At 52.0% G+C, this 16,433-nt stretch overlaps 1 protein-coding gene across 5 annotated transcripts in view; it reads right to left on the bottom strand.

Annotated features, from left to right (window-relative positions):
• The window catches only part of PKNOX2 (PBX/knotted 1 homeobox 2), a 280,121-nt gene that overhangs the window by 55,394 nt on the left and 208,294 nt on the right, over window positions 1–16,433 (bottom strand). For all 5 annotated transcript variants that reach the window (XM_079762224.1, XM_079762223.1, XM_079762226.1 and 2 more), the window contains one exon: window positions 6,973–7,112. In XM_079762224.1, the coding sequence (XP_079618350.1) occupies window positions 6,973–7,112 (140 nt within the window). The remainder of the gene's footprint in view (window positions 1–6,972; window positions 7,113–16,433) is intronic.

The raw sequence follows: 16,433 nt of genomic DNA, 5'->3' as shown, positions 1-16,433 counted from the left end.
CATTCACTCTGAACCTCTACATGCCAAGCACTGGCACTGTTAGCATTCGTTATCTCCTTCAAGCCTAACAGGACCTCGTGAGGAGGAAAGTCATTGGGACTCCAGGTTCTGCATCTCGTGTTGGTGGGCCTTGTCTTCGCCGGGTACCCGGACTCTCGGCTCTGCCTAGGCCAGACGGTGAGCTGTGGGAGCCAGCAGGACCCACCGCCTCTGAACACACCGGCTTCCTGGGCCCGGCAGCTGCAGCCTCTGCGCCCGCCAGCAGGATGTGCGGAGGCTGGGCTTGGGGCGGGGTCTGCAGATGCCTTTAGGAGGGCGGGAAACAGGCTTGTTCTGGTGCCAAGGAGAATGGAGCATGGAGCATGGTTTTGCTCTTAGATTATGGCTCCAGTGGGTTCACTCCCCTGACTACAGTCCACAGCTGGGATGCTAGCTCTTAGGCCACCTGCTTCAAATGCCAGGAGTGTCTGCGAGAGCCCCACCCATAAAGCCCAGGACGGATACAGCCTGGAGCTTTGACCCCCAGCACCTAGTCCAGAGCATCTAAACTCCTGGGAATGGCTGAACTCCTCCCACACCATCCTCAGGCCCCTCGCCCAGCCGTTCCAGGGATGACCAAGCCCAATGCCAGGGAAGACGCAGGGTTAAGGCCCAGGGTCAGCTCCCTGGAGCCAGAACACCCTTTGGTCACAAGGTGGAAGAGTTCCCTCAAAGACACTTCATTAGGAAGTACCAGTTCCCAGGGCCCTGGCTGGGGTGCTGCTAACGAGGACAGTCACAGCAGGACCAGCCCCAAACTCGGGGTTCCTCCCACCCCGTCTTCCGGCCCTGTCTGGGAAGGGCAGCTGGGCTATCATTTCCGGTGGGTTTCGCCTCCCTTAGGAAAAGCAGTGCAACTCTCCCACACTGCACCATGGCCAGCAGCTTGCAGGCAATTCCACAAATACTTTTCTGAGCCCATTCCATGTGCCAAGTTTATGTGACACTACTTTCTATGTTGTCTTTCTCCCACTCCTCAGACTGAAGTTTTCCTTATTCTGAACCCCTCCTGGAATCTAACGTGAGGCTTGATACACAGCAGAGCTCGGTACACGTTTGTTTGAATTGCAGTGGGAAGAGCCCCTGACTGGGAGCCCTTTCCTGCCTCCTCTTGCTGCCTTGCCTCTCACCATTTACTCTACCAGCGGCTGATGCCCGCAGAGCGCTTCATTCGCCAGGTTCCGTACCAAGCGATCTCTGTGCATTACCTCATTTAATCCCCACGACAATCCTGATGAGATAGTACTATTTTTTAGCCCCATTTTACAGACGAGGAAACCAGGTTAGCGGTGAAGCCAGAAGGTAAACCCCGTCAATCTAAGTCCAAAGCCACGATCCTGACCCTGGCTGGATTCCACCTCCCTGAATGCACTAGACCCTTCACAGCTCAGATAGGCCACAGGGACACCCACTGGCCATGGGGAGGCAAGCTAGCCCTTGTTTATAATACCCCCACCCCTGTCTACATAGGAAACACTGGTCTGTGGGTCCGGTATTATCAATTAAGATCTCATTTTAGTCTAGCTATTACTATGTTCTTTTTACAGTTAAGAAACCAGAGGCTCAGAGAGATTAACATGCTCAAGGTGACGAAGCTAGTTATCACCAAGTCTATTTCTGGATCTCGCCCGGCTGCCCAGCACGGCCACTCTGCTGCATTTGCACCTCGAGCTACAGGACTATCAGGATCAAGCTTAGAACGTCAGTGACCTTCATTCAGAAGGATGGTTGCTAGGGAGTGATCTGAACACCGCCCACTGCCCTGTTCTGACCTTTCCCCAAATGAGTGTGGATTCTAGAGGGACCCAGTTTGGATGAGACAGGAACATGAGTGATATAAACAGGGCTTGGAAATGTCTGTTGCTTTTATTGAACTAGAACGGACAGCAGGTCACATACGAAGGGAGAAGGTCCGAGTTTGCGGTTTGTGAGAGGAGACTGATGTGAAGAACTGGGAGTGCTATGTGGAAAGGTCACAGCTCTAAAAGCTGAGAAAATAAAGAGGCAGAAGAATGATTTGACGCCTGGCAGGATTTTGGGGGGCTTCCAGGAAGAAGTCTGTCAATGGATAAAGCAGGAAAGGATTGGAATTGCAGAAGGTAGGGAAGTTGGGGGTGATGGCGGGGCTTTACTCAAACAGATGGACAATGTTGGGTACAATCTAGAAGGGAGAAAATTCCCTGCCTTGGGGTGAAGGAGAAAAAGCACAATTGCACATTCTTATAAAGCACCCACTCTGTGCCAAGCACTGTTCTAAGTATTAATTTTTAAAGAGAGAACATTTCAAACTTAGGACCCAGGAGTAGACCAGACAAAACAGTGAAGACCAAGGAATGTAGGATCGTGGCTACAGATACAAAGAAAATCTCTCCGAAGAAGTGGTGGTGAGATGTGCTGAGCTGTTTAGAGCAGAGACTGCGTGCCTGGGACTTGGGCACCTGTGTGGGTTTTTACTTTAGCCTGGCGAGAGCCAGCGGTGCGTCTTCTCCCAACTCTGTTTAGCAGCATCACATTGGAACCTGAAATGGGCCATGGTGGGAGCATTTACACTGGAAATCAGCCAGTGCTACAAATTAGGGCTCTCCTCTCCCCTTGTCCCCTAGGGCCAGTTTGCCAGCACAGCAACCTAGAACCATGGTGTACATATGGGTACTGCCTAGCCGGGTTAGTGAGTCCATTCAGTAAGCACTGATCTAGTACATCATCCAGGCGGCTGACTCTAAGGTATTGGGTAATGCGCTTGGGATAAATCAATGAATGATGCAGATACGGACCTTCCCCTTGCAGAGTTAACAATCTAGTGGGAAGAACAGAAATGATGTTAACACCATCAATTCCATTATGAGTAATGAATGCCACAAAGGAAAAATACAGTTGACTCTTGAACCACATGAGTTTGAAATGCGCGGGCCCCATTTTACGTGGATTTTTTCCAATAAATACATGACACTCTCTCTGTATTCACGGGTTTCTTATCCGAGATTCAACCAACTGCGGATCAAATATACTACTTTCTCTTCACAGTTGGTTGAATCTGTGGATGCAAAGGGCCCACTGTTGTTAAGTTTTGGGGGAGTCAAAGTTATAGTTGGGTTTTTTACTGCCTCGGGGTCAGCACCCCTAGCCCCCTGTGTTGTTCAAGAGTCAACTGTATAGGGTACAGCCGCCACTCACCCTGTCCATCTGACCTGCAGTCAATTCTCTAGCATTTTTAATGGAGAAGCAAAGCACAACTGCCTGCTGTTTTCTCGGTGCTCACACCTCCACGCAGCATTTCCCATCAATAATAGGCCACTTCTTCAGCGCCAGGCCGGCCACTTCGTGGGTTCTCAGAGGTTTTCAGCCTTAGGGGTGAGAACCACAGCACCTCCTGAGCAGTCTCAGCAAAGCCAGCCTCCTCCTCCACTGCACCTGGCCAGGCCAGCTCCCTGCATCTCTTCTGCTCCCCAGGACATCATCGTTTCCATGGGAACTCACTCACTTCAAAGGGAAAGGAAGGAGACTGGAGGGGAGGAGGGAGTGTGGAAGCTGAATTAACCTCCCCTCTTGGCCCTTCTCTGTGCTGCTGGCAACCTCACTGCCAGGTCCCAGACAACACCCGTCAGTCTGTCCGTCAGCACGGAGATGGGGCCACGGCTCAAGCTACACTTTAACTTCTTGGGGGGAAATCCTGGGGTTGCGGTGGGGGCTGAGGAAGGAGAAAACTGAGTGGGTCCAAGCCTGCGGTCCCCACTGCACGGGGTTTCCTTCTCAGACACCCTCAGTATTGTTCCCGGGCCACAAACGCAATTACCCGCGATGTGCAGCCAATCACCGGGTCTGCTCAGATTAGACTGCGGTCATTAATCTGAGCGGGACTCCTGGCTGCCTGGCTGATTAGCCCAGATGATGCTCTGGTCTGATCCAATTAAAGACAGACCGGGCCTCCCCTCTGCCCCTGCACACACACACACACACACACACACACACACACACACTCCATATCAAAGGGAACCAGTACATTTCATGAACACATCCTCATACACAAACACAACCCTGCAAACCTTAGGGGACTGGCAGGGTCCCTCCCTCACAGGTGCGCCTCCCTTTGTCACACTGCCCGTCTGTGGCCCTGCAGGGGCCGGGGACTTCTCTACTCTTTCTTCACCTGTGGTTCTGAGAGGGGCTGTGGTGGGGGCTCCCAAAAGCCAGTGTGGGCACTAATCTGAGTCGAAAGGGTCTCATTACATTTGTTGACATGAAATGCCAACTCCCTGAAGTGCTTCGGAGCAGCCGGACTGCCCCTGGCAGGCAAATCTAATTAAAATCGCCCGCCCTCCTGGAGGCTGAGTTCCCTCCCAGTCGTGTAGGAGGGCTGGAGAGAGGGCAGCTGGTACTAATGGGAGAGGTGTGGTGTGAGAGACAACCTGTGGTAGGGGGCAGGCAGGAAGGGCTGCAGAGCCGAGAAGCTGTAGGTGTTGATGTCCTGAGATGCAGGGTCACCATGTTTGCTGGGCAGTTGGGGGGCCACCTGCAGAGATAACCTGGGCAAACACCAAGGGCTGTGGGGCGGCCAGCCTGAGGGAGAGGTGAAGATTGGGTGTGAAGGCGCACAGGAAGGAGTGACATCCTGATGGGCAGTTCCCACAGGGGAGGTGGCTGTTTCCCCTGCAGCCTGGCTTGGGGGTGGGGGTGAGGGGCAAGGGGAAGGAGCCTGGGGTCCTGGGAAGGGCTATGGAGCCCGTGGAGCAATTGGTGGGAGCCAGGGGACCGCTATGGTTTGAGCCAGACGTGGTGCCGGTACTCACATGGCTGTCTCACGAACCCTTGTCACACCTGCTGATGAGGCCCTGCTGCGAAACTAAAGCTCAGAGACCAATGCACCCCTAATCTGGGGATCCCTCCACACTTGAATCTGAGCTCAATACAGGGCCCAGCCACAGGGCTCTGGGAAGGTGCCCAGGATCAGTCTTTAGTGCACATGTGCATCACCTGGGGTCTTGTTAAAGGGCAGATCACGCATCCCGAGGTCTGGGGGAGCTGAGATTCTGCATTTCTAATCAGCTCCCAGGTGCTGCCACGCTGCTGGCTGTGCCCCTCCTTGGAGCAGCAGTGATCTATGGAGTATCGTGGCTGTAACCCCCGTCATCGGGCCACCAGGCAGTTCCGGAGGCCATGGTACTCTCCTCTCCCTTCTCACAACCCACAGAGCACCAGCCACCACACAGTTAATTTACGGATGGCGATGAAGCTGCGGCTCCCCACGCCCAGCTCTGGCTCCTGGCATTCCCAGAACACATCAGGTCTATCCTGCCTGCAGCTCCGATTTCACCCGCTGCTCCTCCCATGAGCCCTCTTACTGGCCTTTAAGATCAAACTCATACATTCTCTCTGTGAAGCCTCTGCTGTTAAAGCTCTGACCACTGTGTTGGTTTCTTTTTGGGGGAGACAGAGAACTGCCCATGCACTTATCTTTTTAGGGGTTTCCTCTTTCCCCAAGAGTCCAGCACATATAATAGCAGGGGTTCAATAAGAGTGTGACGGGAAGGAGGGCAGGAATGACAGGAGTGCCGAGTCCTATGATGGGGAAGGCTGGCTTGTCCCCTAGAGTCTAACAGGGACTGTGGCCAGATCCTGGTGTTCTTTGGGGTCCAAGGTGGAGTTTACTGCCTGCCGGCAGCTGGGCCAGGCCTGTGCATTGGGGTGGGCGGGCAGGCCCTGTGATGTGTCTTTCCTCAGGCCTGGCAAGCACCGCTGTGCCAGGATCTACGGATCAGAGCCCACTGTTCTGGACTCCCCACTGTTAGCATTAGAGGCCTTCAGCTCATCCGAGTAACTAAAAATAATGCCAATGATAATGATAATAACAGCAATAATCGCCACCATTACCATAAAGGCACTGTCATCTGGGGGGTGGGGAGTGAGGAAGAGGGAATCAATCTTCTTCCTCTCCACCCTGGGTGGCCCATTGCACATGTTACTGACATTAGCACCTGCTGCAGTGTGGGCCCAGCCAGAGGTAAGCTGAGCTCACTGATGCACCTGAATGCCTACGCTCACACGACGAATGTGAGCCAGGGTCCAGCCTCAGAACTGAGTGTGGCCCAGGCATCTTCTCTTTGTGGACAAATGATAGTTCAGTCCCTGCTGGAGCGTCATTCAGTCCTGCTCTCAGTAGATGCCAGTTTCTTCCCAGCCACAGACATAAACAGGAACTTCCCTGAGTTCCTCCCGCCCTCTGGACTGTTCAGGGCCCAGCCCTGGGTGCATGGGCTGGTGCAGAGCAAGATGGAATGAGTTCCTGCTCTCTGCCCCCACCTGGGGGAGGTGCCAGGACCTACACAGCTGCACACAACACCTGTTGCTAAAATCCCAAGATGACCATGAATCAAAATGTGGTTCTAGAAACAGCTGCACTGGAGTCACCAGGCAAGCTTTCACAAGTTCATGTTGCTATAGCCTCACCTATGGACGCAGAATGTCTGAGCATGGAGCCTACAACATGCATTTAACAAGCTCTGCCAATGACTATCAGGCACACTAAAGCTCGCATCATACCAAGTGCCAGACGGTGCAATAGATGCACAGAGCTCTTGCTGGAGTAAAGGCAACAGTGAGACGAGGCAGAGAGCAGTCCCCAGGCAGCTGCCTGGTTGCTGAGTGGAGGGTTTCTGGCTCGTTAGGGCTCATCTCCCCAACTGGGATGAAGAAGGGCTCCCCCTGGAAGATACTGCCCAGGCCCTCGTATCCCTCACTAGACAATTCCAGGGGGCTAGCGTCAACCCCAGTGGCCAGCTGAGGGATCTCCGGATTGATCTGAGAGAGAAGGCCGAGAAGGGAGCAGCTGCTGGCCATTGTCTTTGACGAGCCCACCCACTGGCTTGCAGGCTCATCTCTCACAGCTTGGGCCTGAGGCTGGCTGGGGCTTCTCAGCACAGCTGAGGTGTCTCCTACCTGTACACAGCTCGCTTGTCAGCCTCCAGCTGGGCCTGGGGGTCAATGGGGGCACTGGGCACAGGAGTGCTGGCAGCAGCAGAGGGTGCGGAGATATGGACAGCCTGGGCCTTAGAGGGTGTCTGAGCAGTTGCCGTCATCTGCGGAGAGAAGAAAGAGGAGGTGGCGGTTAGTGTGGCCAGGACACCTGGCTGGAATGGCTAGGGCTGCCTTGGCCTGTGGTGAGTGTATAATGAGTGTCCATTTGTATATGCGCTACAGTCGGGAGAAAGCAGGTCTTTCTTCAAATGAGAATGTTCTAGAGAACAATACAGGGCCATTCAAAACCAGGTGGTACACAGCACACTTTAAAAGAGATGATTGTTGCCTGGCCAGTGTGGCTCCTGACCTATGAACCAGGAGGTCACGGTTCGATTCCCAGTCAGGGCACATGCCGTGGGCTGTGGGCTTGATCCCCAGGCAGAGGTGTGTAGGAGATGGCTGATCTGTGATTCTCTCTCATCATTGACGTATCTCTCTCTCCCTCTCACTTCCTCTCTAAAATCAATAAAAAAATATATTTTTTTAAAAAGAGATGATTCTTAATGCAAACTAAGGTGGTGACCTCTGTCCAGAAGCCGGAAAAAATAAAATAAAAAAAGATGAGCCCTTTAAATTGTGCTGAGTCATCTGGGATGTACTGGGCAGTGTTAAGTTTGATAACTTGAAGAGGAGGAAAAAATAGCTGAGTTGTTCTCATTTGGGCAGATCTATTCCATGTAACGCAAGCCAGAGGTAACTGTTTTAATGGTTTTGATTGAACACTGAATGGTCCCCAGATTTGGTTGAACTGGTCACTTTAAGATAAGCAGATTTTAGTGACACTGCGCAGGCTTCTGTTCTTAACTCTCACAAATATTTAGAGCAGTTGTTTTCATCCTGTTACATGCTTTAAAGGTGCCTCTAGGGCCTTAATATTTTTTTTTATAATCAGAAAAACTCCTTTTAATATTATATATTGAATTTCCTGTATAAGATTTCATTTGAAGAAATGTTTAAATGGCTTTAAAACTTCTGATAACCATCATTACAGAAGATAATGCTTTTATGTTATATTTTCTTTGGTCAGAGGGATCCCTCAAATGTCATGAATGGTGACATGTCTCGCCTGTCCGTCGCACTGAGACAGCGCTGCCCCCGTGCCGTTGGGCTCATATATTTGTCTGCCTCCTGCACTAAAGCTTCGTCCACACCTTCACCCCCAGCACCCATCCCCCGACATAGAGTAGACACTTAGTGTTTGTAGAGAAAATAAATGAGAGGGTAAATGAATGAATCCACCCCAAAAGCAGCAGATATTTTATAGCTAAAAAGTTTATCATATGATCTAGGTTCCTGCTTTCTGGAAGAAAAGTATTGTACTTCCATGAACACAGCACAGTATTGCTGGTGCCGATATCCCCAAGACATCTGCTGTCTCGTTCTCTCCATTTAAGTCTCTGCTCAGACATCACGTCTTCAGAGTAAAGAGCCCCTTTGACCCTTGCAACGCCTTATTTCAGAGCCCTTATCATGACATGCACTACATGTCTATTTGCTTAGTTAAATCTCTCCTGCCCCCAAGCTCAAAAGGACTGGATTAGCAGTTATATTCCTAGGGCTCCAAATTGCCTGGCACTAGTAGAGGCTCAATAAATATTTGTTGAACCAATGAACTGAATTAATGAATGATGGGTAGTGAATGAGACTGAGACTATAAAAGAACTATATCTCCTTTACTATACTGTGTCCCCATCTATCATTTTTTGTTAGGATGAAATAGCCTTGCTATTGTTGGCCAAGCTGGGGGAACTTTCCCAAACCCAGTGCACAAGAGGCTAGACAGCTTTCATGGTACCTGGAGTCCTACTGCCTTCTGTTAGCTTTTGACCTTGGGCAAATCCCTTAACTCTCCCACCCGCCAATTATCTTATCAGTAAGCACATTGATGCCCTTTTAAGATTCGTGAGTATTAAGGAGATGCTGTAAGGAAGAAAGTAGAAACAAATGTTCCAATTTTCAAAATAGAGAAAGAAGGTGGAATCAGAAATACTAAATATGACTAATGTTCACATTGACCTGGGCCAGTTTCTTTCATTCACAAATGCAACGGGTTGTTTCTCCAAATGCTACTCCGGTCCCTGCCATGGACTGGGCACTGTGCTGGGCACTGGGTCACAGGGCCGAGTGCCTGCCATGAGGCTCAGCTTCTGGATTTAACACGCCTTCTGAGCTGGCAGATGGGGCAGACGTGGTAGACATGGACAGTGTCAGTGACCTCACCTGGTACCTCCCAGATATCCTTGTGGAAAACATGGAGAGACGTGCTGGGTGGACAGTTGTGTGAATTAGTTAGCTTCCCCCAAAGGACGACAGCTGCAGGGTAGGTATCAGCGTGAGGAAGGCATCTAGGAGAGGGCATATGCTTTCTGCCTGGCCCTCCTCTTCAATACTTCTCTCCCTGACTTAGAGGATGTCTAACGAAATGCTTAACAAACATGGGTGACAGGAAACGGATACAAAAGATCTTTAAAGATGTTGGCAACACTCTGAGTCTAACAAGATTCATTTTCATCTAGTAATTCGGCACTTAACACTTTTAGCACTTTGGCCAAAAAAAAAAAAAATCAATACTTTAAGTGCTGATCAGGGGAGACACAGTTCAACAGCAGCTTTTGTTGACAGCAGGCTCATTATGTCCAAAGTGTCTGTCGAACAAACAAAGGAGAAAACCGGCCTCAGCTAAAGCTGCACTCAGAGGCCCAGTCCCCACAAAGCCTCCAGTGCCACCCATGCTGCTGGGACAGGGGCAGGAGGCACGTTCAGAGGCGCATCGACCGGGGAAGGGATCCTGCACTGCGCCGTATGAGGACTATTGGAAGGAATCTGAAATGTGTAAGAGGGGGACGATGGAGAGACGTGAAAGCCTCTTGGAGTTGTCTGAACGAAAGATTCGATTCTAGATTCTATCCTGTATGCCCCGAAGGATCAAATTACAAACAGTGCATTAGATCTATATAAAGTGGAGACAGATCTGGGCTCAACCCAGGTAAGTTCCCACCGCCTAGCTTTCCAAAGCAGAATAGACTGCCTGGAGGGGGGGGGGGCCGGGGGGAGTTTCCACTACTACAAGGCCATGCAGAGACGGCTGATCAGCTGGGCCCATGGAGGGTCAGGAAGCTTTCTAGGTGGGTGGCTGGGTTAGATGGCATCTGAAGTCCCTTCCAACACCGGCAGGCTGGGACACCAGGAGGGTGCTTTAATGACCACTACCCCCCACAGAGAGTTGGGGTGGGGCTTGGATCCCATGATGCATCGTGGGAAAAAGGGCTTTGGAAGCTCAGAAGTGCTCCAAGGGTGGTGGTGTTATTGAACATGCGATTTCCAGGATATGCTTCTTTCCTACAGCAAGGCGTGGCTGTGTCTGCACAGCCCATTCAGGGGTGAAATACAGGCCAGGCTGGTGCCCCGCTCTGCCCGCTCAGGGAGAATTTCCTTGTGCACTTGAAGGTGAGCTAGGAGACAGGGCTGAGGGGAGGGGCTGGGGAAGGTTGGGAAGGCCTTTCTGGTTATAGAGGAGAGCACAGAATAAAGTGTAATCAGAGGTGGCCACACCCTAGCATCCCAAGAGGCCCGGCTGAGAGGCTGTTGCTGGGGCTCAGAAGCAGGAGGGGTAAGAGAGCAGAACTAGTCTTGGGAGGATGGTGACTCATTTATTGAGCTCCTGGGGGCCAATTCAGCAAACTCTGCATTTCCTCCCGGTCTGGAGAATGTGTTCATCTCCAAATAGATTGCTTTTCTAGCCAGAGACACCCTTCCTCAGGAACTGGGGCTCAAAGGGAAAGGCCCAGCAGCTGTCCATAAGGTCTGGGGCAGAGGGTATGGGTGACTTATGGTGAATTTGGGGGTGGTTACCTGGAAGTACAGCCTGAAGAGCAGGAACAGGGAGAGACTGCAGGGACCAGGACAGAGTGTGACTGTTCAATGACTGCTTAGAGTTCCCTGGTTCTGGCCTATGAAAGCCAACTTAAATTTTTTTTATTTTTTTTTTAATTGATTTCAGAGAAGAAGGGAGAGGGAAACACAAATGATGAGAGAAAATCATCGATCAAACCAGGACCACCTGGTTCATAAGTCGACACTCAACCACTGAGCCACATCAGCCGGGCATGAAAACCAACATAAATTTTCAGGAGTTTTGCAAGATGGTTAACGTTACATTGGTAGCTTGAAATTGTCCGTGGTGGGAGCATTTACACCACAGAAGTTAGCAAATGCTGCAAACCAAAGCCTCTTCCACCTCCACCCAGAGAGCTCTGTGTATAGGAATGCAAACCCTGGGGGCTGACAGTCTCGTCTGACCAGGAAGTGAGCAGATGCTCTAGGGCAGGCGTCCTCAAACTACAGCCCGCGGGCCACATGCGGGTGTTTTTGCCGTTTTGTATTTTTACTTCAAAATAAGATATGTGCAGTGTGCATAGGAATTTGTTCATAGTTTTTTTTTTTAATTATAGTCCGGCCCTCCAATGGTCTGAGGGACAGTGAACTGGCCCCCTGTTTAAAAAGTTTGAGGACCCCTGCTCTAGGGTGAGGGGAAGCTGGGAAGCAGCACATCTGTTTCAGGTGCTCTTATTGGTACTGGAATGTCCACTGATGCTTTCTTTTCTGTTAAGCATCATCCTTGTGCAATTGTAGGGGGAGAGTGGGCACCTTGTGTACTAACGAGCCAATAAAACGTTTCTGCAAGCTTTAGTGCTTATCAATAATCCTGTGCAATAGGTTAGTGTGATCCCCATTCTATGTACGAGAAAACAGAAGCCCACAGAGGTGAAGAAACTTCTGGAGATCACAGACAGTTTTTGCAAACACTGGGGCAAGAGCCAAGGGCTACCTGACTAAATCACACCATGTGAATTACCGTATGTGATTACTTTTCTTAGAAGAGGAGAGTGGGAAGACCCCTCCCCCCCAAACACCCCCCCGCGAGTGGAAAAGAGGACAGAGGAAAGGCACTAGAATCAGAATGGAGCTTCATTTCCCAGCGCATGCTCTCGGGTCTCCATCCAGGTCCTGCTCCCCACCCCGCACAGACAGCTCCCACACGAGTTCAAGTCACTTCTCCAAACACTGGTCATGCCAGCAGCAGTCATTCGTGTGGAGCCCACGTAGGAAGGCATGGGGGGTTTACTGATTGAAGGTAGCTCGGGGCTCCTTCCTTCAGAGGCCGCGGAGAAGCTGGGAGAACTAAGGCCTGAGAAACCCAAGCTTTTAGGGTGCCCAGGACTGAGCAGGGTCGACCACTGCCTGCTGCCAGCTGCCATTCAGAATGCCTCTCCTTTGCTCATGGGAGGTAAGCAGGTGGTTCAGAATCGGGATGACACCAGGGTTTTTCTAGAACAAACTACCAGAGGTAGTTTGCAGAAGACACTGACATCAGCTAGAACGGAGCTCTGCCTTCACCATTCACTGCTGGGCAACCTTGCATGTGTAACTGGACCTGCTGGGGCTCGGTCTGCTTGTTAGTGAAATGCCAGTGGTACTCCCTGCCTCCCACCACCCTCGTGGGGACCGCTGTCTCCTTCAGGGGGCGCTGGCTGAGCACCTGCTCTGGGCTCCCATGGCCCCAAGCACACTGCTTCCATGCCTCTCTCAGCCACCACACTGTGGACCCTGAAGGACAGAGACCCGTCATTCCTGCCTCCTGTTGCAGGTTGGTGTTCAGTATAGCGAGTGTCCAGCTATCTACTAGTGCAGGGATGACTGGCAGGAGTAGTAGGCCTTTGTACCAAACGTACCTTTTTAGCTGCGGATTTACTGTTTTTTAAAAAAATTACTTTTAATAGGAAGGGTGAGGGAGAGATAGAAACATCAATGATGAGAGAGAATCACTGATCACTGCCTCCTGCATGCCCTACACTGAGATTGAGCCCACAATCCGGGCATGTGCCCTGATCAGGAATCAAACCATGACCTCCTGGTTCACAGGTCGATGCTCAACCACTGAGCAACACTGGCTGGGCCAGATTTACTTTCTTGACCCTGAATGCCTCTGGCTACAACAGAGAAGTCACAGTCGCTGATGCAGGGGAGTGGTGGCAGCCAGCCCAGAGCTGAGACGATCAGACAGCACGAGGCGCTGGCAGGAGCCGCTAATGGACTGGACTCTCCACCTATGTGACCCAGGCAAGTTACTCAACCTTTCTGATCTGGGGTCCTCGTTTATAAAATGGGTGCAATGATACCGAAGGTGTGGGGTTGTTAGAAGTAAATGAGAAAAAGCATACAAAGCTGGCACTTGGAAGGTACTTGGCATGTGGTAGTTACATGATCCATACAAGCTGCAGCCTACGTTCAGGGCGGCCACTTTTGCTTCCGCCCTACACAAGGGTCCTGTCCTTGCTGGAGGAACCTGCTTGCCCTAAGCACCCAGGGAAGTGGGAGAGGGGGAAGGTGGCATTATCCGTCACCTTGGGCAAGAGACTCAGCTCCTCTGAGCTTCAGTTTCCCATCAAGTAAAAGTGGAGCAGCCAATACCTCTTCCCAGGGCTACAGGGGAGGGTGCGCTGCACACAATGGGTGCTTCCCCTCTGCATCGAACCCTACACCCTCCCCAAGACACCCAGCACCTCCCCCCTGTGTCTCCCTCCATACACCCTTCCCCCACAGGTGGCCTTCCTCTTTGTGACTTCACACCCACCACCTCCTCGCAGGGTCCTTTCTGCAAACCATGGACAGCTGAGGCCTGCACCTTCTCAGCATGTCTTCCTAAGTGGAGCCCTTCTTTTGTGCCCTCCACCTACCAGTGCCTGCCCTCCCAGGCCATAGCACGGGGCTGCATGCCCTGGCCCACTTGGGGCCACACTGGGCTTGGCCAGGAGCCGGCAGTCCTGGAGCGCCAGGACCAGCAGGTGAGACCTGGTTTCCTCCAACCGGGAGAGTCCAAGGACCTGGGGGAGGTCAGGGCCTGAGGTCATCTGGTAAATACAAGGTTTGGCTGAACAGATGGGAAGCAGCAAGAGGCACGGCTGATACTCGGCTTGGTCCCCGGTTCAGCACATGCCGCTATGTTGTCCCTGATCAGACCCCACTGTGTAGGGATGTCTGAACATGCCTAAAGCCTATGTCTTGTGCCTTTGCTGCCACAGCTGCCTCTGCAGGGCACGTCCATGTGCCCCCTCCCTCCCCCTGGCCGTGGGGAAGCCACTCCTTTCCCAGCCGGAGCCCGAGTCTCCCAGGAGGCCTTTCCCAATTTTGCCTTGTGTCCCCAACCCAGGTAGCACGACCCTGCCTGGTCTGTATGTGTGTTAACCTACCACCTGTGACACCGTGGGGCCCTATCTGCCTGTTTCCCTGTGGACTGGTTCCCAGTGCCCACTGCCATGCTGGTCATGGGGGGCTCCCAGTGTGTTTGTTAAATGATTGAATGACTGACCGAATGAGGGGCTGAATGATGTGTTAAAAGGCTCAGGGATCCAAAAAGGGATGGGGTCAATGAGGGCTCCCCTACTCAGTCAATACAGAGCAGGAGGCCAGCCCAATTTAGCTTAAAGAGGCTCCTGGAACAGCAGGCCTGGGTCACCTACATCTGATCCCAGGGCTGACTGGGCAGAACAGACCCCAGGAGAGTTCCTCAGCGGTGTACCACGGGGGTCTTAACGAACTAATTACTTTTAATAGAATTTCTAGGCAGTGGTTTACAAAAGGAGACTTGTAAATGTTCGCCGGCCCTGCCTGCACTTCTGGGGTGTTGCTGACATGTGGCTAATAGGAGAGAGGCCGTGGACTTGGACCTGAGTCTTTCTCCTCCCAGCTATTGCACTTTCCTAGAAATGGTATGTGCCCCACCCACCCTTCCACCCATTTCTAGGGGACTCCTCGCTCACGTAATAGTGCCAAACCAGTGATTTCTAGGAGGCCCTTAGGGGCGTATCAGATCGCAATGTGTGCGCACACTGAGTGTGTGTGTGTGTGTGTGTGTGGGGGGGGGGGGGTGATTATAGCTGGAAACACATATTTGATATGCCTATTGTGTTCCTAATAAAAAATATTTACTGAAAGGATGAGTGAATGAAAGGAATCGTACTGAAATTACTCGCCTAAGTTTACACAATTCCTCAGCAGTAGGGCTGGGACAAAGCCTAGGATTCCTGCATTTCTACTCTGTAGAGTCATCCCACTCTTCCTCCTGCAGACCAAGAACTCCAAGGACAGCAAACACCCTTGGGCCACTACTCGTCCCCCCTCCCCTCCCGCAGGGCCAGGCAGACACCGGAGCTCCTAGATCTCCTGGGAGAGGGGGCAGCGCGTCCCAGGCTCCTGGGCCGGTGTCTACTTGACCACCTGTTCCCAGCTTTATTTTAAGCTTCGTATACTTGGGCCATTAACTATTTTTGTAGCTGTTTAGGGCACTCGTCCTGCTTGGTAGTAAGAGGATAGACAATAAAATCTCTGTTCTCTGGGTAAATATCAGAATTCAGGTAACAAGTTCATCGGATAAAAAACCTGGACAAGGCCATTAGAGTGAGTGAGTGTTCGCAAGCCTTGTGGCTGGCCCGCCTTCTCCTAAATGGGGACATAAGGGAGCACAGTGGGACCTGAGGCTGCCGTGCCTTTTACACAGGAGGACTCCGGGTCTTACGTGAGTTGGAGCTCAGGGATATGTCCAGTTTAAAGACCTTGGTGGCCCAAGCGGCCAGGGAGAGAGGTCACTGTGCACAGAGAGAAAAACCCAGCAGAACGTAAGAAAAGAAATAGGAGAGTCTGTTTGGAGTCTGTTTGGATGAGTCAAAGCAAGGGCAGGCAGTTCGCCCAGATGGTCCCTGGGGTGCTGCCCCCAGGGGCACGAGAGCTGTCAATCACAGCCACAGAAAAGGCTTAGGGGGACCTTCAAAGCTGCTGAATTGACTGCATTGCTGCAAAGCCAACGAGTTTCACAGGCAGCTGAGCAGAGGGCCTGCAAGGCAGGGGGCTCCAGCCCTTAAAGAGATGAGAGGGCTGTAAAGTGTGAAAACATCTGAACCAGCTTCTGTGGCCGCAGCTGCAAGGCCTGGGCAGGGTCCATTCACAGCCAGGGGCCTCGCCACCCCCTCTGCCTCCAGCTGTGCAATCAGCATGGGAACCCCAGTGACTGATCAAAGGTCCAGCTTCCACAGGACGTCCGCTCCCCACCCACCGAAGTGGGAATGGCGCTGGGATAGGGAGGGCGAGGAGGCACTGGGAGGAATGGAGCGGTCTGGCCTCCCTAACATGCTGGCCCCGCTCAGCCTCCCTGTGACAGGAAAGGTAGGATAGCATCACCTTGACCCCCAATCTCCAGGCACAGTTTCTTGGGGTCCTGGACACCATTCTCCTCATCCGTCGGGTGCAGAGGGGTAGAGGGGACAGATGAACACAGCTTTTGCCCAACGGTCCCAAGGAGATGCTTGACTTCTGACTTGAGCCCT

The sequence above is a fragment of the Cnephaeus nilssonii genome (genome assembly GCF_951640355.1).
Source record: "Cnephaeus nilssonii genome assembly, chromosome: 22".
Classification (NCBI taxonomy): Eukaryota; Metazoa; Chordata; class Mammalia; order Chiroptera; family Vespertilionidae; genus Cnephaeus; species Cnephaeus nilssonii.
Note: the sequence above shows the minus strand (reverse complement) of the source record. Positions and strands in the feature narration are given on the sequence as shown.